We start from the raw sequence: 23,735 nt of genomic DNA on the forward strand, positions 1-23,735 counted from the left end.
AACTCAAGTAAAAATACTTGTATGTATTGAATGCATAAACGACATACTTTATTGATATATAAATTGTTGAAATTAAGAAAACAGAAAATGTAATAGTAAAGAAAAGGGGGGCATTGTTGACTCTACATTACTGAAACGAATAAAATGCAGTTGGGAATGCTCTCCTCGGCGTGTGTATCCTTTGATCTGTGCGTGACGTACCTTTTTAATGTTAATTCTTGTACTGCTACGGTTAAAAAAAGTCGCTTATGTACTGGGGATTTATTAAATATCATAAACATTTTAAAATGGTAGTGTTTGAAATTTTGACACAGCATTCTCAAACAAAAAATATCATCAATTGGGGGAACGACGTTAGCGTTACCCCGCCTCCTCGCGCGCGTTGTTCTAATTCCAGTGACGTATTTCCGGTTAACTGTCAAACTTCATGTCAGTTGACGGCAGTTGAGGCTCGGACCAAAAGCCAGTCCCGACCGGAGTCGAACACTTTGAGCGGACTGAAGGTAAAACAACGCGCAATGTGTTTATTTATTAGTTAAATTTGTCACTTTTACTTAGGTGTTTTATAAAGTTTTATACAGTGTACTAGTGTAGTTGTCGTTGTGTGGACTTCAGTTGTTTATTATAGATGTTGTTTACTATTTTTATCATGGTTTGCCAAAGTGACTGAGGCGATGTTTATGCAAAGACGGTGAAAACAAGGTCAGTTGTTTGTGAGAAGCTTCAACTTTGCGTTTTATAATGAAGTTTTTCCAGTTTGTCCCCATTCAGAGGTGTGTTTAAGAAGAAAAAACAATGACTTGCTGCTATTTATTTCTCTGTTCTTACCAAAACACTCGAACAAAAATGTAATGTGTTCACAGAAATGAAAAATAGTTACGATAAAGCACCATATTAAATAACTAAAGCCTCGTCACTGAAGGCCTCACTAGTTTCACAGAGTGACAGGTGTGTGTGTGTTCGCTGAGATCAAGTGTCCTCGCCAGAACTTGTCATAAAAATAGTCAGATGAAGATCAGATTTGACTCCCTGAGGCAGCTCCTCCTAAATTTCACAAGTTTGAGACCCTGAAAACCTGAAGCAAAACTTACAATAGAATATACTTAAGTATGTTTTTAAGTGTCTATCCATCATCCATTTTCTACTGCTTTAAGGACTGTGCCAATCTGACATAGGGCAATAGGTGGGGTACACCATGGACAGTGAACCAGAGCATCACAGGGCCACATATAAAGACTAACAACCATCCACTCTTACACCTACAGTCAATTTAGAGTGCCTTATCCCCCATGTTGCATATTTTTGGACTGTGGGAGGAAACCGGAGAACCTGGAGAAAACACACACACACGTGGAGAACAGGCAAACTCCATACAGAAAGGCCCTTGTTCCGACCAGGTTGCGAACCTGGGTCTTCTTAAACACTGGACCTTTAAGTCAACAGATAACATTAAAAATAATATGTTGCCCCCCAGGGATGAGGGATCAACTTATCAAAAATCACTTAATTTTATGTCAACAAATTGTAAAAACAACAAGATGACACATTATATTTAATCTGAAATATTTTCCTTCTTTTTCATTTGATTTTTCCTTCCCAGAACAAAGTATGTGAACTGACAAGCCACTCTATTAGGTACACATGTCCCTGTATAAAGTGGCTTTAACAACAACCTTTTAACAACAATCATTCTGAATCATTCTTTAGCAGCAACAAGGCATTTTTGACTAATTCTTACTGGATATTTCCTCTTGTTTTTTGGACCATTCTCTGTAAACTCTCCAGGTGGTTGTGTGTGAAAATCCCAGTGCATCAGCAGTTTCTTGCTACTTGGTTTTTCTCTCAGTGCCTCAAAGCCTGCGTGATTTCACAGAGCTTACACATTCCAGCAGAATAATCTGTGGTTGGGAATAATGAGCAACAGTGAACTTCATTGCTTAATTCTGAAATGCGACCAAATGCTCTTTTGCAATCACATATGAAACATTACACTTGTTTGTCAGTGTGTTCTGCTAGTGTTTTGAATTTGCTCATGTACGTGTACGAGGGGGATTCGATTGAGGTCCAACAGCAGTTTGAACAAGATGTGCTCATTTTTTTGTTTCTTTTGTAATGTGCCCGAATAAATGACATCAGTTTTCTGTATTTCAGGCAGTAAAGAGACATGTCTTTTATATTTGACTGGATCTACAGAGGCTTCAGCAGAGTCCTACAGCTACTAGGTATATAGAAAATGTACATTCACCACTAAAACATCAATTCTGTTGTGTATGACTGCAACCAATGATTATTTCCATTACAGATTGATCTGCTCATTGTTAGACTGACTAGTTTTGTCCATAAAATGAAAAATTAATTGTTTTGTCCAGAAAATAAAAATATTCAGAGATTTCAATAGAGCTGAAACGATTAATCGATTACTGAATTAATCAAGAACTATTTTGATAATCAATTAATCAGTTTAAAGCTTTTTTTCATGTTTAAAACAAGATTTCTGATTGTTTAAGCTTCTAAAATGTGAGTATTTCTTCATTTCTTTGCTCTGGATAACAAAGAAATCATTCAAAATTAATCATTTTGGTTTGTGGACAAAACAAGACATTTGAGAACATCATCATTTCCAGGTTTGACAAATGCCGATCATCATTTTTTAAGGTTTTCTGACATTTTATGGACCAAACGATTAATCGAGAAAAAATAATCGTTAGTTGCAGCTCTATATTTTTTAACAAGAAGTTGAAATCAGTTGTTTTTATTTGATGAAAAAAAACAAAAAATTAAAATTAATGGATAATCAAAATAGTTGGGGATTAATTTAGTAATCAGCAGCCCTAAGGCAGTGTTCTTCTAAAGTGAATGTAGTCCACAAAGAAAAGTTTTAAGTTTTAAGAACAAGAACAATGTGCCATAGGAAATATATGGGCAGTTCTACAGAAAAGAGGTGAAAAACAGCTGCAGACAAACTACTAAACACAAAGACATGACATCTGTATGTCTGTGACAAAAGTCAAATGTTATTGTGACTCATTACAAGAATACTTCTGTTTACATATGTCACTATTTCCTGCCCAAATGCTCTTCGGTATTTTGGTTTGAGAATTAAATACCAGTCACTGTGTCTAATAATAACACAGATTTATAATTGTATTGGCTTCACTCCTAATCTAAAGTCTATATTTGATTGTCTTTCTTTTATGATCAGGGTTGTACAAAAAGACTGGAAAGCTGGTGTTCCTTGGACTAGACAATGCTGGGAAAACAACGCTCCTGCACATGCTCAGAGATGACAGGCTCGGGCAGCACGTGCCAACACTACATCCAAGTACAACCACCATTTGTCTTTCCTTTGCTTCATGACTCACTTAAAGCCTTTATTGTTCTTATTTAAACTTACTTCTGTGCTTCCCCTTTTGTCCCCAGCATCTGAGGAGCTGACCATTGCTGGTATGACTTTCACAACATTCGACCTCGGAGGTCACACACAAGGTAACACTGATAATAACTAGGTTTGAGGCACTAGAAGCTCTTGCTCTACCCCTGTGTCACAACTGAAACTGTGCTGCTCTCACAGCACGAAGAATCTGGAAGAACTACCTCCCTGCCATAAATGGTATAGTCTATATGGTGGATTGCGCTGATCATGAGCGACTGGTAGAGGCAAAGACTGAACTCGACGTAAGTATATATTGATTTTTATTTCCATGCCAACACACAGACTCTTTTTATTTATACCTTTTGCTGAAAACCGCCGAGTACATGACTCTTGTTCTGTGTAGGCCTTGTTAACAGACGAATCCATCGCCAATGTACCAGTTCTCATCCTGGGGAATAAGATAGATCGTCCAGAGGCCGTCAGTGAAGATGCACTCAGGTGCATGTTTGGTCTTCATGGACATACAACTGGAAAGGTAATGCACACGTGATGCAACTGAAACGTCTTTTATATTTTTCTTACGTTGTACTTCCATTTCATCAATCCATATTACGTCAGAAATCATTTCTCCTTTCTCACTTTATGACTTTAAAGGTCCAGTGTGTAACATTTAGGAAGGTTTGTTGGCAGAAATTGTATGACTTCCTAGCCAATGGCAAGGGCCTTGTACTAATGTACCTTGCTTTATGGAAGCTGCCATGTTTCTATTGAAGCCTGGATGGACAAAACAAGGCAGAGCATGCTTTTGGATACAGTTTGAAAAGTGAAGGCGGTAGGACAGAAGTAGAAGTTAGCCACCAGAGGGCGACTGCTGCAGAGTTATTAGTCTCAATCACAAGTTTCCGGTTCCCATTTAGAGGAAAATAGATGATAAAGAACAGCACGCATGAGCATGCATCCAATAGATCTTTTTTTTTTTCAGGTTATGTCCGAATTGCCGGTTTCAAAAACTGTCGCAAGACTTTGAAACAGGATTTTTTGTTTTTCAACCAGACATGCATCTAATTTTGTATACAAGGTTCCTCTGTAGTTTGCAGATACGATTAAGGGAGGGGTGAGCAGAGGATCTCTTACATTCTGCAGTCTCACCCATAGATGTCACACTGGAATCTTCATAAATGCTATATTTCCATAAATTCTGACCAGTCGCTCAAATATGTTGTTACTGTATTAGTAGCTTTACAGCTCTCCAGACCTGCATTGCTTTCATTGCTAAAGCAGTTTTTCTGAGATTTTTACCACTCAAATCTGATTGAAAAAAAAAAGTGCTTAGATCACCACTGCTGTTATTAACTTCAGTAGCAGTGGGAGGCAGTATGATATTAAAAGGTGTTATTTTTCATTTGTGATGTAAATCTTGTCAAGCTCCTGCTGTTTCTTGGCAAAAGAGAGAAGAAAATAGCGTAAAAGACATGAAAATGCAGGAGAGAGCCATTACATTACAAAAGGTCTGACTCACTTCACTAAGTCAAAGCCCAAACCTCTATAAACACCACACCGTGCTTCCCCGCGCTTTACTTCACAACACACTCAAAGTTTAAGATAAAACTAAGGATGTTAAAAATGTTAAATCAGTGCTTACAGATGTGTTTTTTATATCTTTTTCAGGGCAAAGTGTCCCTGAAGGAGCTGAATTTGAGGCCAATGGAGGTTTTTATGTGTAGCGTGCTGAAGAGACAAGGATATGGAGAGGGTTTCCGCTGGCTCTCACAATATATTGACTGATTTACACACTTTTAATGACATCATGTCAACATGAATTTTACCGTGCTGCAATATGTTTTTTGTGTTCTTTATCACTGGCATTGATTACACCATCACAATTCAGAGAGAAGTTATGAATCACCGTCTCTTTAGTATTTAAATCAAATTTATTGAGTTACTTTCCCTCTCTGGTTTCGAGCTTTACTTAAAGCCTGTAGGAAATTCAGTCTGCCATATAGAACATGTCTCACTGTGGCCCGGTGTCTGACCCTTTTTTATTTTTAGGTGCTGGTGTTGATTTGCAGTGAAGGTCATTTGGGTTAACACTCTGTGCTTGGACTAACTCTTCCTTGATTTAGGATAGAAAACACAAACTATTGGCACAGACAAAACATGATATCTCCATATATTAAATATATATAAACTACTGGGAATCTTAAACTACCATTTAGTTTTCTTCCCAGAAAGTTTTTTTTATGGTCAGTTCTGCACTTATTTGCTGTCATATTTATTTAATGGTAATAATAATAATAATAATGATAATAATAAATGTATTTGTATAGCGCTTTCTGTCAAAGTGCTTTTTATTTTCTGATTGCATGTTGTTTGTTTTTAATCTATAAGGGGTTCACCACTACAAGCCAATCCTTTGAATGTGACCACATGTTCATTAGGAGTTTCATTCAACAGTGTTGAAAATAATAACGGTCTATGGTACGTTTACTGCATCAGTACAGCACGGGGATTCAGCGTGAGGTTGCTAAACTACCCCTACTTATGCTTATTTGTTGTGTCATGACTTGAATACTTTGTGATTAGTTGCTGCTCCCAGCGTGCAGTGATATGAAAGTTCTCAAGTCAATATTGTCCAACCCTAGCATGAAAATACTTGTTAGTGCAATATCATGTTTTTATTTTGTACATAAGCTATTATTTATATTTTTTTAGCCATATTACATCAGGCTTTGAGCTCTTAAAGTTGAATTTCTGTTACAAGAGACAGTTACATGTCAAACGTTTGATGTTTGAGCACAATAAATATTTTATTTAATGTTTAAAGTCTTGTGTCAAATTGTTTACTTATTTACACTGGGGGGTTTTGATGCTAGGATTTAGGACATTAAATTATTATATATATAATATAAATATTATATTTAAAAGCTGTTTGGAACAATGTTATTCCAAATATGAAATGTTTATCATGAACTAGAGTAGTGGTTGGTTGATTATCACTAATGTTAAAATACAGTGGTGTTAATAGGCTGAGAAAAGTCAGCCATGGATCTTTCACAAGAGGCAGATTTATTCCCATTGTGATAATTTGCTCTCTCTCATCATCCTCTTCCCTTACATAATATACTTCAAACACTGGTATAGTGAAATTAGATTAAGACCACTGGTGGTACCACAGTTTGAGAACCATGGAACTAGGATCTAGTTTTCCTCATCCATAAGACATAGAAATGGGAAAAGTGTCAGTTGTGTTTCTTTGTATTTTTTCAATGTTTTTAGTTTATATAAGTGTTTGTACGTTGAAAAATTGTCTTTCTTTTTTTTAAAAAAAAAAAAAGTTAGAAACTGCATTCTCTGGTCATCCAAGTCATTGGGTGGCGCTGTTAAGTAACGTATGGCCGGCTGAGACTACGACCGCATTGTCTCCGGTAATGCAGAGACATATGATTGAACACTACAGTACCGTATCAAAAATGATACCAAAAACATTCAAATAATCGTTATCCAGGAGGAGAGTCATGAGGAATATTTGAAAACTACGACGCTCAAGAAGTTGCCATGAATGCAACAAAAGACAACAGTCCCGCCTCTAAGTTTCCCATTGGCTCGGAGCTGCTCGTGTTTCATTTTTGTCCAATCATATTGATCGGTTGTTTTCGGTCCTTTCCGTGAACAAATGAGACACAAACAGGAAGCAAGTACACACGATTTCAGTTCTCAGAGGCAGTTGAACAAACAAATAGTTTTGACTTCATAGTTATACTCATACAGTTTGTTTTATAAAGTCACCACCGATATATAGTTGTTTGTTAAACCAACGTTTCAAGTCTTCTAATCCCATATGATCTAATATGGACATAAAGGAAGTAGAAAAGTGCTGCTGTGTGGTGAAATTGTCGGAGGCTTTATCAGCAAATAAACCAGTGAGCTGCAGCGGAGTTATCGTCCACCCTCAAACCGGGACTGTGATATGTTCAGGTCTGCCGTTTTCACGTTTCATTGCCGACAAAGACGTTCTCACTTCCGACACCGAGTTTAGCTTCCTACCGCCGCGAACTTTGAGTGACAAGCTCAAAATCCGTGTCTGCCTCCCACTGGACACCAGCAAGTCAACACACTCTAGACCCAAAACAAGGCGACATCAAAACGAGGTTTCAGCTCAGCTGCTTATGCTGGTGAACTGCCCGGAGTTCAAACAAGCTTTCCAGGCACTTTTCCGGGAGGCTGAGCAGTGGCGTTTCCATGGTGATGAAGAGGATGCTGAGCTGATCAGGGATGCTCACTTCCTCAGCTGGTTCGCTGTGCTCAAGACCGGTGTGGTGGTCGGGAGCAGCCCAGACTCTGGTACCATCCCCTGGCAGAGCAGCTCACCTCTGCAGAAGGGCTCCCATGTTGTTGCATGTGGTTCACCCTTCGGCTCCCTCTGCCTTGACCTCTTCATCAGCACACTCAGCAGAGGGATCATCAGTAACCTGGCTGGAGAGGACAACGCTGTCATTCTCACAGATGCCCGCTGTTTGCCAGGCACAGAGGGTGGAGGGTTGTTTTTGATGGGCGGTGCCGACGACGTGCGTCTCATCGGGCTCATCGTGTCTCCATTCGGCTGGAAGGCCAACGAGTGGATAGGCCTCAGTCTGGTCTGCTCTGTCCACTCCATCTTCAGGAATATCCTCCGCTGCTCGAACTCTCAAGATCCACTCTGTGATGTTTGTCTCCATCAGGGAGAGACAGGCCTTCAAATGATGACCACCACAGCCCACGAGTCAAAAGCGGTTAAATACCCTACTGTTTGCTTTGTGGAGAGCGGGGAGCTCTGGGGCTCAGGGGTAGTTGTCACCCCTCGCCTGGTTCTAACCTGCCGACATGTTGTCAATGGGAAGTCTACGGTCAACCTCAAGTTCCATCACAGGAACAGGTGACAACACTTTCACTGTCTTCATGTCCACATGCATGCTTTGTGTGAAGATTTGATTAGTAGACACACGAAAACATGAATCACAAACAATTAACATAGCAAAACTTCTGTTTTCCCACAGTGTCAGTAGAGTCATAGTTAAGTGCTTTAGAAATAAATGATCACAAATCCTATCTCCAATACTAAAGAATGTCCCCCCTGAACCAATATGTAAATCAAATGAAAAATGTAATGTTTTATCAGGAAAACCACAAGTGTTACTGATCACATTAACAACGGCTCTGTACAGTTGTTATGTCATTATTTTGAGTAATTACAGCTGTTAAATGGCTGTCATGCAGAGGGGACACAGTCACCTGTGGCAGAACACAAACAGAAGCAGTAACTCCATTTGTTTCTATAAATTACAGTAATCCAGATATAGTAATCACCTTGTGTGCAGGTTAGTGGATAGTTTGTTTGCGAGTGTGTTTTGTTAGACACCAGTATTCAGTAAAACATTTGCCCACACAGCTAAATAACTCAAGTAAATCCTTGAATTTCACTATATCTGGCTGGACCAAGAGCTCATAACAAAAGTGCACTGGTGTTAGCAAGAGGTAATAAAAGTGGTTAATTAAACTTGATAAGTTGTTTGTGATGTGTGTAGCTGCTTCCCTTTAATTAACCACAGGTGTTTTCACTGTTTAGCCTGGTTAGCTCTTCTCTCAGGACTGTGTGTGTGTGTGTGTGTGTGTGAAAATAATCAACATCTTCCTCAGTTTTATATTGGCTGCCACACACTTTGGTGACTGTATGTTGAACATACACCATATGGTGAACTGTAAGCATCTTCCTAACCTGAAATAATATTTATAACAACTTTATTTTACCAGATTTGCCTCATTTAGATAATTTAAAAAAAACCCTGCCCTGAATAAATGAAAACACCTGTGTTGCTGTAAGATTATTATTTTTAATTGTATTTTATATAATTGATTTGGAACAAACTTCAATTTCACAGAGTCTTTGATAGTGTGGGCGACGTGCTGTTTTCCACTAAAGCGTCTTCACCCTATGATCTGGCTTTGGTGCGGCTCAGATCCTCCGTCCTTGAGGCTGTGGTCCCTCGAATGGCTCAGAGCTTCAATCCAGGTGTGATTTTTATCCGTCCGCTGAAAAACACCCTTGTTACATTTTCAACAAAAAAAAAACACATTTGTTTCTTTACACTACCTCGGATCGTCTTCCTTCAGGTGAATCTGTCGTCGTGGTGGGATATGGTGGACTGGGCCGGAGCTGTGGCCCGTCCCTCACCAGTGGCGTCCTCTCTAAAGCCGTCAGCCGTGATAAACAGCCTGTCATGCTTCAGACCACTTGTGCAGTACAAGCGGGGGCCAGCGGGGGAGCTGTGGTGCGGACACACACAGGAGAGCTGCTTGGTAAGAAACCCTGCAACAACAAAATCTTGTATTCTTTTTGATCAGTGGAGGGCACACGGTGACCACAGCAGGGAAACAGTACCAGTGTGCTACTGTGAGTGTGTATACCACAGACTGCTGCACATTATATATGTTAATAAACAGTGGCTGAGAACATGTGGGCAAAAAATGACAACTATGTAAAGAATTATGGAGTCATTTCTGCTAAGCCTGTCTAAAATATGACACGTGAGCCATAACTCCGCCTCAAATACCAATGGAATGGAAAAACCATTGGTGAACTTCAGTTGAACTAGCTGAGATGTCTTTGTCCCACAAATGCTTCTTCCCTGGATGGATGATCTCTGCCACTTGATTTAAAATTCCCAACCATGAAGTAGAGAAGACTGAAACACAGAAGAGCAGACTCCTGCTGCAGTGAGGCTGCAGGTACCACTGATAGAGAGAGTGAGAAAGAGCAGGACTGTGTTTGTGTCATTAAATGCTTTTTACCAAGTTTTACCACTGAGGTGACGTTCACCCACTTGGGTTAAACACTGACCTTGTCAGGGCAAGTAGGCGTCATGCAAACCAAAAACCTGGTCTATTTCTGAGGAACTGGTTAGGGCTAAGATTTGAAATTGAATTAAGATTTGACTCCAGATTAGAATTTTAACACAATGTTCTATGTGGTGGCAAAATCAGAGGAGACTTTTTTAGTGGCACGTAAAACTAGAGTACATGACTGTCTGCCATTTCGCAGGTATCGTGTCCAGCAACACAAGAGACTTGGCAGCCAAAGTGACCTACCCGCACCTCAACTTCAGCATCCCGGTGACTGTTTTCCAGAGATTGTTGCAGCGCTTTCACCAGACACAGGAGGTTAACGTGTTCAGGACATTGGACACAACAGAAAAACAAGTTGTACATGTGTGGAGGCTACAGGAGGTTAGCAAACTCTAACTGAGGATCAAAAATCAGCTGGTTGATTATGAGAAAAATCATTTTTAGGTGATCAAATTTAATTTGTGTATCTCTTGAAACAATAGTAGTGTTTTTAAATATATATTTCACATATCTTTAGAATGCAACTAAAACAGTATAAGGAATATACATAGTATATGTATAATATATATATATATATTATGCAATCTTAATACTATACTGATTGTTTAATTGTCATATTAAATTATTCTTTTAACATTTAATTTCACCCTGAGTGTTCTGTACACTGTTATTCCAGTTACTTAACTAAACTAAAACACAGCTGAAGCACCAAAGACACACACATGTTTTGGTCTTAGTCCTTACTTAGATTAATAGAAAACACTGTTTGAAACCTGTCTTTAAAAGGCTAGTTTCAGCCAAGCAAGAGGAATATTTAGCATGATGAGCTGACAGGTTGCTGAAAATGATTGGTCCCCTTGGGTACGTGCTGTCAGTATCACATATTCAGACATCTGTCAGCAGGCAAACCTGCTCACAGCTCACACATTTAAGGTTTCACCCACCGGGACATTACAGGTACTGATTTCCATTATCACAGAAACATGAAACTGAGAAAGGACATTTCAGAAGATTGGTTACTGTCAGTTTTTACAAAGACGAGCTCTCTCGGCCACCACTGTGGAAGATGTGTGTGTCACATACCAGTGTGAGGTTTCTATTTCACAGCTCCAAAGATTGAATAGTTTACAGTGTACAGGCGGCTTGAGCAATGTCCCGAAGAGGCTGAGGAGATTTCTATAGGCATTGTGCTTTTAGAAGTGCTGATACGCAGACCTGCGACTGTATCTCATTTCTGCTACTTTCCCATAGCATGAAGCCGTACAGCACTGCAGAGTGAGGGCAACGCCAACAATAAGCTTTGCTCCGCTGAGAAAAGGTCACATACAGGAGATTAATGTCTTTGAAATGGTATCTCCTGAGAACTACAGTCAGATGATGGTCTACTAGAATGTGCTAGAATTATAGTTTTGCCATGAATACTCAGAAAATTCAATATAAATTTGTTTATTTTTATCTGACCGCTCAAAATGACACAATTATAGGCTCCCAAATACCCATCATATCACATCATTTGATTTATAAGACGTGTTCAATGTGTTATATTTAGGGGGTTTATTGGCAGAAATGGATTATACTTCCCAGTGGCATGTTTGTGTAAGTGTGTAATCACTTTAAAATAATCTTTTGGTTATTGCGGCCATAGAAGAAGCCTGTTATGGTAATTTAAGTCAGGGGCCTTGCTTTACACAGGCAGCCATCTTGTGCAGTGGTAACTGTGCAGGAAGAAGCACAATTACTTTCTGGTCTGCAAAGGCCACCGTAGTTGCCTAATGCACTAGGAAAATGTTTCCAAATGAGCAAAAGTTGTACTATATTCGTTGCAATATGCAATCTCACCATTAGATGTCACTAATTCAGAACACACCAGTTCTGCAAGAATCAAAGATTTGTTTTTACACAAGGAAAAAATACAGTTAATTTATTTATTCTGCTGAGAAATCTTTGACTTCCTGCTTGAGGAACCCTTTTGCTCTGGAGCACAGGTGTTGTGATGATGTAAAGCAATACACCGCATGTCTGATATTATCTCTTTCTAACGACATAAACAAAACTGGGAGTGCGAATCACGATACGATACACGGTCCATGATAATGATACCACGAAACCGATTGTTTACTTTAGAGCGCCTTCATTTATTAATGAAAACATCGATATTTGCGCCGATTCTCGTATTGCGTGAGGAAGGATGACGATACGTCACAAAAATGATATTTTTAGCATCTCAATCAAAGCACTGTTGTATCTGAACTGACTCTTTAGCATAGATAGAGACCTAATAAAGTGGTGAGTGTATATGCCAGTCATCATCATCAGTCATAATAGAACAAAGAGAGAAAAAGAGGACACGTGCAGGTGTATGGTAGCCAGCTGGGCCACAGAGACCAGTTTTATTTCATTTAATCTTTTCTTATTAAACACAATAATTGATCCACATTATGACACGATGTACATTTGTCAGTTACGCAGTGTTTTCCACCAGTCTTTGCAGGCATTGATAACAGGACAAATAGGTGACAACCTTCTGATACACTCATTATATACAAGCTAAAGAGTGATAGACGTGAGAAATGTTGTTGTTTTTTTCAATGAGACAGAGCACTACTGTCATATATGAGCCAAAGCAAATGACATGTAAACAATAAAGTCAAAAAAAGGGCATTTTCCTGTATTCTAATGTGGGAACCTCTCCTTGTCGCTGGTGTCCTGCCTAACACCAAAACTGTTATCTAAACTGTGTTAACTAGCGAAAAAAAGAGAAGCCAGGTCAGACTACTGAAATGTGCCCTCATCTTTCTCTTTTCTTTTTTTGTTTTTCACTGTAACCACACGACAAGCACCTGCAACTGCTTAAAGTCTCCTCTATGCTTTAGCTAAAAACTGCTCAAAGATAGTTCAAAAGACATACAACAGAAGAGAACAAAGATTCACAAGTATGAGGGACAGAATTCTTGACTCCACACCCATAATCACCCCTACCCTCTTTCCCATTATAAGAATTTCCTGTTACATTAAATATTCCCAAAAAATTCATCTTCCCTCTCCTGACCCCTCGCGTTTTGTTGTTCGGCGTGTGAGAGCTTTACCATGTCCATCTCCTTTCAGGATTTCTGTGTGAGTGAGTGAGTGTGTGTGTGTGTGTGTGTGTGTGTGTGTGTGCGCGTATTTGGAACAATCAAGAAGCTCATGTACGGTTGGCCTTTTTACCAGATATAGCCCCCATCATCCACCTCTCCCTCCTCCTCTTCAGCCTCCTCTGCAGTGTCCTCGACTTCTTTCTCCTCCTCGTCTTCCCATCCAACTCCACTGCCAAGATCACCTGAATATGCCATTTCATCGTCTGTAAAAAAATAAGATGGACAGAAAACATGCAGGACAGTGAAGATTGAATTATTCACCACTCATCTTATAAACTGTAATACATTCTGTTCCCGCTCAGTTGTTCTGGAGTCCGTTCTCCGACAATTAGGCAGAAAGCAGAAATCAATTTAAAATCGCCAACTGCACTTGCAAGAAAAGGGGGCATGTGTTTGACTTTGTCTGGATTTTAATAGCTATTTCTAAACCTTGCCAGGGGAACCATTCTTATCAGGCGATGGGTTCAGTCCACACAGCCCTCATTTATCTTGAAAGACTTCTCTCACAGCGACATGCAGTGCTTTAGAATGCAAATGACTCCGGACACATGAATGTGGCACTGGTCCCTGCAGTGAGTTATGTTGCAGTGGGTCTCAGTCCTTAAATATAAAGGAGGCCTTGTGTGAAGCTGCACGTGCAGAAGTGGGCCAGTCCACACCAGCAGAGTTTCCCTCTTTGCTGTATTCTGCTTCCAGGTTCAAATGAATACTGTATATCCTGGCAGCTGAAATGTACACACCATTTTGAACCTGGGTTTATACGAGTTTTGGACCAGTTTAATTGGCATTTACTTCAGGTCAAGTACACACTCAAGTACACACTCTTAGCTTGAAAGATCTTTTTAAAAAGGGACTGAAGTAAAAAATACAAACATTATCATTATTGTCACTGTTTTATGGAGCTTTTCCACCGTACAGCTCTAGTACTAGCTCGAGTTTGAGTTCTTTTCAGTGTACTGAATCATTAGAATTGGTGATTTGTTCAGTACTTCCTGCATAACCGACGCTCAGACTCTGTGTGACAGTCACTGAACCAAAGTACGACTGACGGGTAGTGATTTGGCTCACGATCACCGGCTGGTAAATATTGAGATTTTAGACATTCCCTTGCTAAATGTTGGAGATTAACCCATTTTTAAGTTGTTGTTTTTTAACTGATCTACAGCGCGGCATTGGTCGGTTTGATTCCTGTATCGGATGTCAGTAGCTGGCAGTCTGTTGATGTCACATTTTAGTATCGGGTCAGTTCACTTGGAGAGCAGGTACCAAAAAAACCACCAGGTATCAGGTACTATCCTTAATGGAAAAGCCAAAAAGGAGGCGGAGAGTCGAGGTGAGTCATGCTAGAACCATATAGTGGAAAAGCACCATTAGACTAGTCTTGTTTCCTGTGTATTTGTGAGGTCACAATTCTCACACGAGTGACAGAACACCACAAAAAAACACCACAAGGCAGACCAACCACTGACAATAGGAATGGTGTTAATCGCAGTGGACTCACCGCAGTCTGGCTTGCCACGAATCCTAGATCCGGCGACTTCTCCTCCGTTTTGGTCCACACACCAGCACTCTCCCTTGTCACACTGCTGCTTCCTGTAGTAGCCATCTTCATCACAGCTCGGGATGAATCGACCTGGCGTCCACACAAGACACGCATAAATAAATCAAGCGTCGACCTGACCTTACAAAAACAGAACAACCCCAACAAAACCCCAACGACGGCAGAGAGAGGCAGATAAACACGCCGCATCACGCCTCATCACACATGCGCCCGGTGGAAATGTAATGCATGCAGTATATAGTCTGCATTATGTGCCAGACGATTCCATATTCCATGAATAAAAATGTGGTCTCGCAGCGAGATAGGGATGAAAAGGCATCAGGTCAGCATACTGCAGCGTGTGGGTGTGCTGTGGGGCGGCGAGTTAATCCTCACGAAAGATTGGAAAGTTTTCAGTTCTGAACGGCTGCAAAGAATATGAAATTAGCCTGGACTTACTGTACGATTGAGTTAAAAAATGCAACTTCCTCTTCAGCAAGGTAAACTATCATAGTCTAAAAGGTTTAGTGTATAACATTTAGAGGGTTAGACATTAAATATGACACTAATAATTACAGTATATAAGCGTATTATCACTTTAAATTGCAACCAGTTTTTGTAGCCTTAGAATACGCCTTTTATATGTACTTTAGGCAAGGGCGTCCATTTTGTGCTGCCATGTTTTCACGGTGTGTGTTTTGCATTTTAAAGTGGAAGCTTACTATATAAACAAAGGGACAGGACTCTACTCACAATAAACTGACATGTAAGAGGAGTGAGGAGTCAGGACAGAATTCACATGAGGCGTCTGTAGCTCCCTGACACATTTGAGCAGTTTCACCATTAAATGTCACTAAAGCTTAGAGACACTGGACTTTTAATAATAAAGGCTGTTATTGTTTTGCAGTACTGTGAAACAAGAGAGAGACGAAAGAAGCGTCACACATGGCAAAAACTGAATTGGCCGCTCAGTCTTTCAAGGTAACATGTGAGCGTCTACTCCCTGCTCTGTGTCCTTGGAGAGTCCTGACTCAGAGCCCAGTCAGCCAGCCAAAACCTGCAGTGTGGACAGGCGTACGAAACACACAAGTCCTAATACACACACCCTCACACGCTGACACGGACGAGCTACACTCATGGCTGGTTTCCTTTGCCGTCTGTCAGAATCAAGTTATAATCCACAAAAAAGTGATCCGGGACTAATCCCTGCCTCCTGCTTGACATCTGCTCGATGAAACCTCTCAACCAAGAAAGGCCGACCCAGTCGGGCTGAAATGAGTTTACGGAGGAGTCGGATACCTACCGAACTTTCTCTTGCCACCGTCTAGTACTTGGATCCTCTCGAGTTCAGCCAGGCAGGGAGGCTCTGACAAAGAAGAGAAAAATAACTTTCATACGTGGGAAAGCTAAATCTAAATGTGATAAACGTTTAAAAAGTTACTGCCATTTCAAAATGAATTCACATGTACAGTGTGTTCCGTATCAGACTGGGACATACAGCAGAGCTACTTTAAATGCTTGAATGCTTGATTACAAGTGTAATCAAAGGGAGCTGTGGGAGAACCAGGCTGTGGACAAGCAGCAGGAATACATTTAGTGCCTCTTTCACCCCATAGGAGAACAAAGGGTGGATCCACCTGACGCCACCATTAAAGATATAAGTAATATTTAGAAACTCTGAAGGATTATAAATATTATTTATGAAAATATGATGAGAATTCTCTTTTTTTTCCTGCTTTGTCTGCTGATTTTTATTCCAATCCAGTAGGTGGCGGTAACGCTCCTGGTTTGCCAACCTTTTCTTACTCTAGAATCCACACATCCTTCAGAAGAAGAAGAAGCTGTTTCCTGTTTGCCACAGACAGCCATCATGACCAAGGATAAATCATTAGTTCCAATAGAAGACACCACCGACACGTTTAAGGCATTGTGTGCTACGCGCACTAGCACGTTAGCGCGTGTCACACCTCACATTGTCCCCCAGAATACTCACTCTCTCTCCAGAAGCATAGGCACCACTCGGCGGTGGAGACCTTGCCGTCCTTGTATGAGTCACAGGAGTTGAAGAAGGGGCGAATGCAGACCTCGTACTTATCCAGGTTGATGGCAGCCAGCTCAGCCTGGTCCAGGTACAGGTCGCTGTTGGTGTCCAGCTTGGAAAACATCCAGCCTATGGAGTCCTTGCAGCTGGCCACCAGGCTCCTGTCCAGCACTGCAAACAAAAAAGAGAAACCGCATAAATGAGAACATGAAATCACGCCATTGTGCTCATAAAAAAAATCCCCTGCTTGCACTGCCAATTCATTTATTTTCTTAATTATCTCACAGGGTTTAACAGGATGAGTTTCCTTAAGGGAACATATTATGAGCAAGCCCATCTAATATGTGATCTCTCACAGTTGGTAGTGAGATTATACTGAATTATACAGAATATTATAAATTCTGAGATGCTTCTATTTTCTTTCTTTTTGTCCATTATAAACACACTCTATGATTATAGTGTGTTTATAATGTGATGGCGCTCCTGTTTTTGTGTTGTCCTGGTTCTGGTTTCTGTCATGACTTCACCACTCTTTGTTTGAGTTTCCGCACTTGCCAATCTGACCAGCAGAGGCTTGTTTGTCTTGCAGGTAAGTGGGCGGAGTTAATTAGCTCAACTGGGAACACCTGGTCACTCTCCGCACACTCTCTCTGACCAATCTTTTCTTAGCTCCGACCCTTTGCTATTTATGCTTTGTATTCTTTTTGGCTGTCGCTTTGACTGAATTGATTAAAATCTGTAAAACTAAAAGGCTGAAACAAGTACAGTTTGAAACTTAAGGTCGCTGGGACGCCAACTGTCAGGCGTATCAGACCAAACCTAACAGGCCTGGTCTGAAACATGTCGACCAGAAGAGAAGAAAAATGTGGATACTTTTCTCCTGGACAAAGAAGGACAACAAGGACCTTCAGCCAAGGTCAGCCCACCCCTCCATTTCACATACAGTGTTTTCACGGTCTGTCATTGTCACCTCGTTGTCTCGGATGTTGCTGACACACTAAAATTAACCAAATAGGTTCAATGTTTATAAAAATAAGACAGTGGCAGAGTTATGCATGAAGCTTGTGTGTGCGCACAAAAACAGTGTAACAGTGTGAATTCAAGCAATCTACTGGAACCAGTGAGTGTTTCAAATGCTAAAGGATGCTGTTTTTACTGTAACGTCCTCTGAAGGTGAAGTAGTAGCTCTAACCTGATGTGGTGCTGGCTGTAGCGGTTCTGGCCCCGGGCTTGCTGTTGTTGTTCTGCTTGGCGTTGCTCTGCAGTAACTGGAACCAGTCTCTGAGACGTTCCCCGAGATCAGCCAGATCCTGTCCGGTACAGGTCTCTGTGTGGAGGACACATGTGGAGGAGGAAGATTATATTCAGACAGAGTCTTTGAAAGGTGAAGACTGAGCAGCTGGAGGGGCAACTCAAATTTTCCTGAGGAGATAATCGTCTCAATCGCTAGTTTCAGGTCTTCTCCAATGTGTGGACACCAGGTGATTGACAGCTGAATGCAGTCAAATTGTAAACCTCAAGGTTGTACAACAGAATTGTTTTGCAGTCTATGAAGGTGACCTGGACTTGTGCAGGTAAACTATTTTAAATTTAGTGTGAGATGTGCATGGGTTCTCCAGTTTCCGGTGTTTTTGGGACATGCAGAGGTTAACTGGACGCCCTAAATTGCACGTAGGTGTGAGTGAATGATGTATGTTTGCCCTGCAATGGACAGAGTGTACCCCGTCTTTCATATATATCAGCTGGGATTGGCATCAGCAGCCGTGACCCTCATGTGAAGGATAAAGCGGTGGACGGTGGATGGAAACCCTAGCTAGCTAATGCTTTGCAGTGAATTCTTCCTGGTGTGATTATGTCTTGTAATCTTGGTTGTGTGTTTCATCTTACCATGTTTACTCTCTTTGGGAGTGGGAGCCGCGGTTGGACAAGGACACAGACCTGAACACTTCAGGCTAAGCTCCTTCCCTGTAAGACATGCCTGCTGCTCCAGCTTGCACTGAAACACACACACACAACAGCGACATCGACAAGGGGACACAAGGGTGAAGTAAAATGAGTTATTGCCACAACCCAGTTCAAATATTCATGCAGTGACCCACTGTACGCCTCAATTCAAGTCCGAGAATTGCTCCTGGAGGCATTTTCCGACCTCTGCGTGCACACAAGGTCAAGAATAGTGATCCAAAAGACAAAGCGTAAATCAATAAACACCCAGGACGCTGCCACTGCAGGCCATCGCTTTGTTCTCCTGAAGCCATACATTATTATAAGTCTTTGTCTTTGTTTGCCCCTGAGAGTCTCTTCACACCTCTACAGTTTCACAGTTTAACCCCACAGTGCAGAGCAGGCCTTGATTATGTTAGCACACACTTTTAATGGAAAGTGAAAGCTGTGAATAAATGTGCATATTTTTATACATATGTGTTTAATAAAGAGTCTGAAACCGACACTGGTAAGGAATCGTCATTAACACAACATTTGTTATCTTACAGTAAATTTGAAATTCACATGACTCTCACCCCCACACACAAACCCCATGATTATTTCAATCTTAATTAATTCCCTTTCTTTTCAAAGAAATTAAAAAAGTTCATTACATCCAAGAAAAGCTAGAAAGTTCTCCGTTTTGTCTCTGTTTTGTTGTGCTTTAACTTTATGGGATGGAATTATCTGTTTGTTTGGCTACAAATGCTCCCACAGCTAGTTGCTTGGTTTGTGTGTGTGTGTGTAGTTTGGTGCTCAGCAGGTGGTGAAGTTTGTCTGGTATTTTTAGTTGAAAGCAGCTGCACGCTCCATCTGGAAACAGCGCTCAAGAGAATAGTGAGAGCAGAACTAAACATTAACCTGTATCCAAGGGCTCTGGTGAACTATAAAGTCAAGTAATAATTCTCTGATATTTCATTAGCCAATTTTATATTGCACATATTAATTTTTTTTAAATCTATTATTAAAATAAAAGACTACTCTTTGATTAGAGTAGCTTTAAAGTTCAATATCAAGATATCCGCATGATTAAATTATTCACAAATATTATGCAGAAAGAGTGATGATGGTGATATGTCTATCTATCTATCTATCTATCTATCTATCTATCTATCTATCTATCTATCTATCTATCTATCCACAGATATTAACATGCATCTTATTGCATTTGTTGTCCGTAACCTCTTTGAGACTCTTTCCTCTTATGTGGGGCTGTAAATTAAGCCTAGACCAGGTGCTGTGTTCTGTTCTCTCTCACATGACTTCATTACCATGACACGCAAAGGTGTTATATTTGTGCTATTTGTGCTGCTGCCAGTCGTGGCCAGTTTTCAATAACAATGGGAACCCTTTTTCTAGATTAAATAAAGAAAAAACTTGTAAGTTTTCAGTAAATGAGGGTGGGAATGTTTGTCAAAATATCAATATAATGCGTGTATGACGTTCGTCCACATTAAGCTGACAGTTTCATATGCACAGCTAACAAAAACTAACGCTGTCCATTCCATCAATTGCAGTAAGTCAATAAGGTGATGTCACTTTAGCTGGTTTAAGAAAGGTGTTGATTCAACTTTACGATTAGTTTGGAGGCTGCAGCTTGTGGTGCTATTTAATTTTATTGCATTACACTGACAGGTTTCCCTATTATTTTCTCTGCCCATGTTGAACACATAATATTTATATGATTAAACATCATTCAACAACACTTTATGACAATAAAGCTGGAGGCACAAACCCCACAGAAAGCAGATAAACCGATAATATAGCATATAGAGTTGAGTCAGAGCCCTGTGGTTTACCTTTGAGGCGTAGTTGTGGCCGTCTGATCCGCACACAGGCCCACTGGAGGATATGGGACAGGGCTGACAGTTCCCATCAGGAGACCTGAGAGTGGGCTGCTTCAGTCTGCAGCAGGACAGAGGACACAAACACTTCAGCCTTGATACGTCCAGCTGAGACAGCGACTGCTGTGCTGATTCAGAGATTCACACACAGCAGCAAAAACACCTGAACATAAGGCAAACGGACCGCATCCATGCTGTCTGGATGTATTAGCTCGTCATTAAACAGCAGGCTGTCGTATATATCGCACTAGTGTTCCAGCTTTATTCTGAGGCAGGTAAACACATTCAAGGTCAGCACAAGCCACAGACTGTAAACCTTGGTGTGTTGACATCGTGTTACTGTTGTTATTGTGCATATTTTATCTGTGCCACAGGTGCACCAATGGTAAATTGCCGAGGGAATAATACACAACTCCTTATATGGACATCCTGGGGGTGTGTGTTTATAGGTCACATATTCAGGCTTTAAATATAATGTGTTGTTTTTTGTCTTCTTATGTGTTGAGTCAAAGTTATCATTAATTTTATATTGCGTTTTTAGTATATATATGATATAAAGTAGCAATAATTGTCGCAAAATAGACCATTTTCTTCCATTTTTTTTCATAAAGTGAACTCAACGGTGACATAATTCCAGATTTCACAAATTCAATCCGATTTTAAACATTTTGAGTACTTTTTTTATAAGACACTCTATATTGCTAGTTCTAACCCTAGTTCTAACCCTAACGAAATGTCCCTACAAGGTCAAAATGTCCTCACAAAGATATAAATACACACACACACACACTCACCTGTGTTCAAGTTTCTTGCGGTTGACACACACAGCTCTTTGGTAGCCTTGGGCAATACACACCTTATGCCGGCTGCACTTAACCTTTTGACATGGGTCCTTGGTGGTGTCTACATCTGGGGACAAATACAAGAAAAAAAGAAAGAAAATTGAGTCATTAACACTAACACCTTTTAGTTTTTCCCACTGTTACCAACTTCCTGTCTACAGTTCTTGACAGATCAATCAGGATTTTGTGTGATGGGTTGGAATCTAGGGCCACACGGTTGGTGTAGTGGTTGGCACACACACTTCTGTATAGAGTTTGCATGTCCTCCCTGTGTGTGCAGATTTGAGGATTAGGTAAAATGTGTCCCTGCGATGGACAAGTGATCTGTCCAGTGTGTGACCCCGCCTACCACCCTATGTCAGGTGAGATTGGCACAGCAACCCCCGCGACCCTTCTGTGGAGGATAAAGTGGCAGAAGATGGATGGATGGAATCTGTGATGAAATGATCCCATTTTCAAGAATGATGTCAGAACTTGATGAAACAAAATGTGGTGTGTATATTCAGGATCAGACACTCACACTAAGTTCCATCTGGATCTGATCCAGATTACAGAATTGGCATTCATTTTAAATTTAATATGGGAAATCCCATTAAAGTTGTCTCAGTGACAGCTTAACAGATCAAGATCAATTTTCTCATGCTTATGTAAGATGGTACTATCTATTATCAGGTAAAGTTCAATACATATCCAGTGAATCAAAATGAAGGTGCCAGTAGATAAAACTCAGGTGACAGAAGTATGAACCTTCATACCTTCTGAGTGCATTTGCCCTTTCCTCTGTCTTTCTCTGCCTGTCGACCTCCCGCGTGCTCCCATAGGTGAAAATCTTCCCTCCACATCATCATGACGGAACATTTCACTACCTAACTTAATGAAGAAGACTATAAGAGTTTGCAGTTTGAAGAAACTCTTTAATAACACCTCACTAACACATTTACTTATTTAAATAGAATCTTTTCAAGTGATTGAGGTGCTAAAACACACCTTTATCCCCCCCCAACATAGGCCTGTAAAGCCTGGCTATCTCACACCTCCTCATCCATCACACGCCGCGCTATAGCAGTAATGCTGGACCGCGTGTCACCACCCCAAACACACTCATATGTCACAGCTGTCTGTTCCGAGCAGGCCTCCTGGAGTCCGACCTGGATGTCACACTCCATTCTCTTCAACTCCCACGCTATCCATCAGCACAGTGCACCTGAATATGGCTTATTCACAGGCTGCTCCCCCAGGCTTCATCTCTATGACAGGAGCACTTGTAAATCATGCATTCATTCATCACTTGCTCTTGCTTTATCCTATTTTATGGCACCGTTATAATTTAGCGAGGAGGCTTAGGATGCTCTCTCTCTCTCTCTCTCTTTTGTGCCTCTCTGGTGGATGAAAACAATAACGCTGCCCACATCGCGGGGATTATCGAAGCAAACTGACAGATATCTGATTTGAGAAGCTAATCCTAAACACCACCACCCCCCGTCACGGGTGAGCTGGTTGTGTAACTGGTTGACTGACTGCTCTGTTGCATGGGCCCGTTGCATGCAGACTCCTCGTCCACACTGTCAAACAGCTTCTCAGACCTGTATCAGTAATAATCTGCATCCACTCTGAAAATGTATATATACATACAGTATATATATATATGTTTTTACATATATAATGACATACATTAAATCAGTGTTTCTGTAAGGCTGAAGGGTGATATGGCTAAAAAATATCTTGTGACTGTAATTACACAAAACATCTACTGTTTATGATCTGTATTACATAATCTCCAGAGATAAGTGTGTTATTTGATCACCAGACAGTGGATCTGAGAGACATTTCTCATTCCCAAAACAATGATAATAAATAAAACAGACAAAAAGTTGACGTCAAAGTGACTGCCGTCAAAGAAAACAAAACCCCTCCGCTGCTCTTCGCTGTCTTTCTGTCGATTAGAACAAGTTTAAAAGATGAGTAAAAGATGTGCAAAATAACAATAAAATAGGTCAAATTTAGTCCGACTGTAATAGAATGTGAATTAAACAAACACAGCGGAGTCTTGATTGTTTTAAGTTTACCCTTAATTTGAAAATAATAATTAACCTTTA

At 40.5% G+C, this 23,735-nt stretch overlaps 3 protein-coding genes across 4 annotated transcripts in view; 2 read left to right on the forward strand and 1 right to left on the reverse strand.

Annotated features, from left to right (window-relative positions):
* Positions 1 to 414: 414 nt before the first annotated feature.
* sar1ab (secretion associated, Ras related GTPase 1Ab) lies at positions 415 to 6,196 on the forward strand. The gene is made up of 7 exons (XM_044046337.1): positions 415 to 503; positions 2,152 to 2,222; positions 3,203 to 3,322; positions 3,421 to 3,486; positions 3,572 to 3,675; positions 3,777 to 3,908; positions 5,042 to 6,196. The coding sequence occupies exons 2-7, from the start codon at positions 2,165 to 2,167 to the stop codon at positions 5,156 to 5,158; spliced, it is 597 nt and encodes a 198-aa protein (XP_043902272.1). The 5' UTR covers positions 415 to 503; positions 2,152 to 2,164; the 3' UTR covers positions 5,159 to 6,196.
* Positions 6,197 to 7,052: 856 nt separating this feature from the next.
* On the forward strand, positions 7,053 to 13,285 carry tysnd1 (trypsin like peroxisomal matrix peptidase 1). Its single transcript, XM_044045953.1, has 4 exons — positions 7,053 to 8,285; positions 9,289 to 9,419; positions 9,521 to 9,706; positions 10,449 to 13,285. The coding sequence occupies exons 1-4, from the start codon at positions 7,222 to 7,224 to the stop codon at positions 10,646 to 10,648; spliced, it is 1,581 nt and encodes a 526-aa protein (XP_043901888.1). The 5' UTR covers positions 7,053 to 7,221; the 3' UTR covers positions 10,649 to 13,285.
* spock2 (SPARC (osteonectin), cwcv and kazal like domains proteoglycan 2) overlaps positions 12,611 to 23,735 on the reverse strand; it is a 35,723-nt gene continuing 24,598 nt past the window's right edge. For both annotated transcript variants that reach the window (XM_044045955.1, XM_044045954.1), the window contains 8 exons: positions 21,592 to 21,706; positions 20,753 to 20,858; positions 18,858 to 18,966; positions 18,163 to 18,297; positions 16,923 to 17,141; positions 16,233 to 16,295; positions 14,891 to 15,022; positions 12,611 to 13,592 (listed from right to left, as the gene is read on the reverse strand). In XM_044045955.1, the coding sequence (XP_043901890.1) occupies positions 13,456 to 13,592; positions 14,891 to 15,022; positions 16,233 to 16,295; positions 16,923 to 17,141; positions 18,163 to 18,297; positions 18,858 to 18,966; positions 20,753 to 20,858; positions 21,592 to 21,706 (1,016 nt within the window). In that variant the 3' untranslated portion in view covers positions 12,611 to 13,455. The remainder of the gene's footprint in view (positions 13,593 to 14,890; positions 15,023 to 16,232; positions 16,296 to 16,922; positions 17,142 to 18,162; positions 18,298 to 18,857; positions 18,967 to 20,752; positions 20,859 to 21,591; positions 21,707 to 23,735) is intronic.

The sequence above is a fragment of the Solea senegalensis genome, linkage group LG15 (genome assembly GCF_019176455.1).
Source record: "Solea senegalensis isolate Sse05_10M linkage group LG15, IFAPA_SoseM_1, whole genome shotgun sequence".
NCBI lineage: Eukaryota > Metazoa > Chordata > Actinopteri > Pleuronectiformes > Soleidae > Solea > Solea senegalensis.

Coding starts and splice junctions, on each gene's coding strand:
- tysnd1 (XM_044045953.1), top strand. CDS start 7,222: ATGGACATAAAGGAAGTAGAAAAGTGCTGCTGTGTGGTGAAATTGTCG. Junction 8,286..9,288: donor AAGTTCCATCACAGGAACAG/GTGACAACACTT, acceptor TCAATTTCACAG/AGTCTTTGATAGTGTGGGCG. Junction 9,420..9,520: donor GGCTCAGAGCTTCAATCCAG/GTGTGATTTTTA, acceptor GTCTTCCTTCAG/GTGAATCTGTCGTCGTGGTG.
- sar1ab (XM_044046337.1), top strand. CDS start 2,165: ATGTCTTTTATATTTGACTGGATCTACAGAGGCTTCAGCAGAGTCCTA. Junction 2,223..3,202: donor CAGAGTCCTACAGCTACTAG/GTATATAGAAAA, acceptor TTTTATGATCAG/GGTTGTACAAAAAGACTGGA. Junction 3,909..5,041: donor ATGGACATACAACTGGAAAG/GTAATGCACACG, acceptor TATCTTTTTCAG/GGCAAAGTGTCCCTGAAGGA.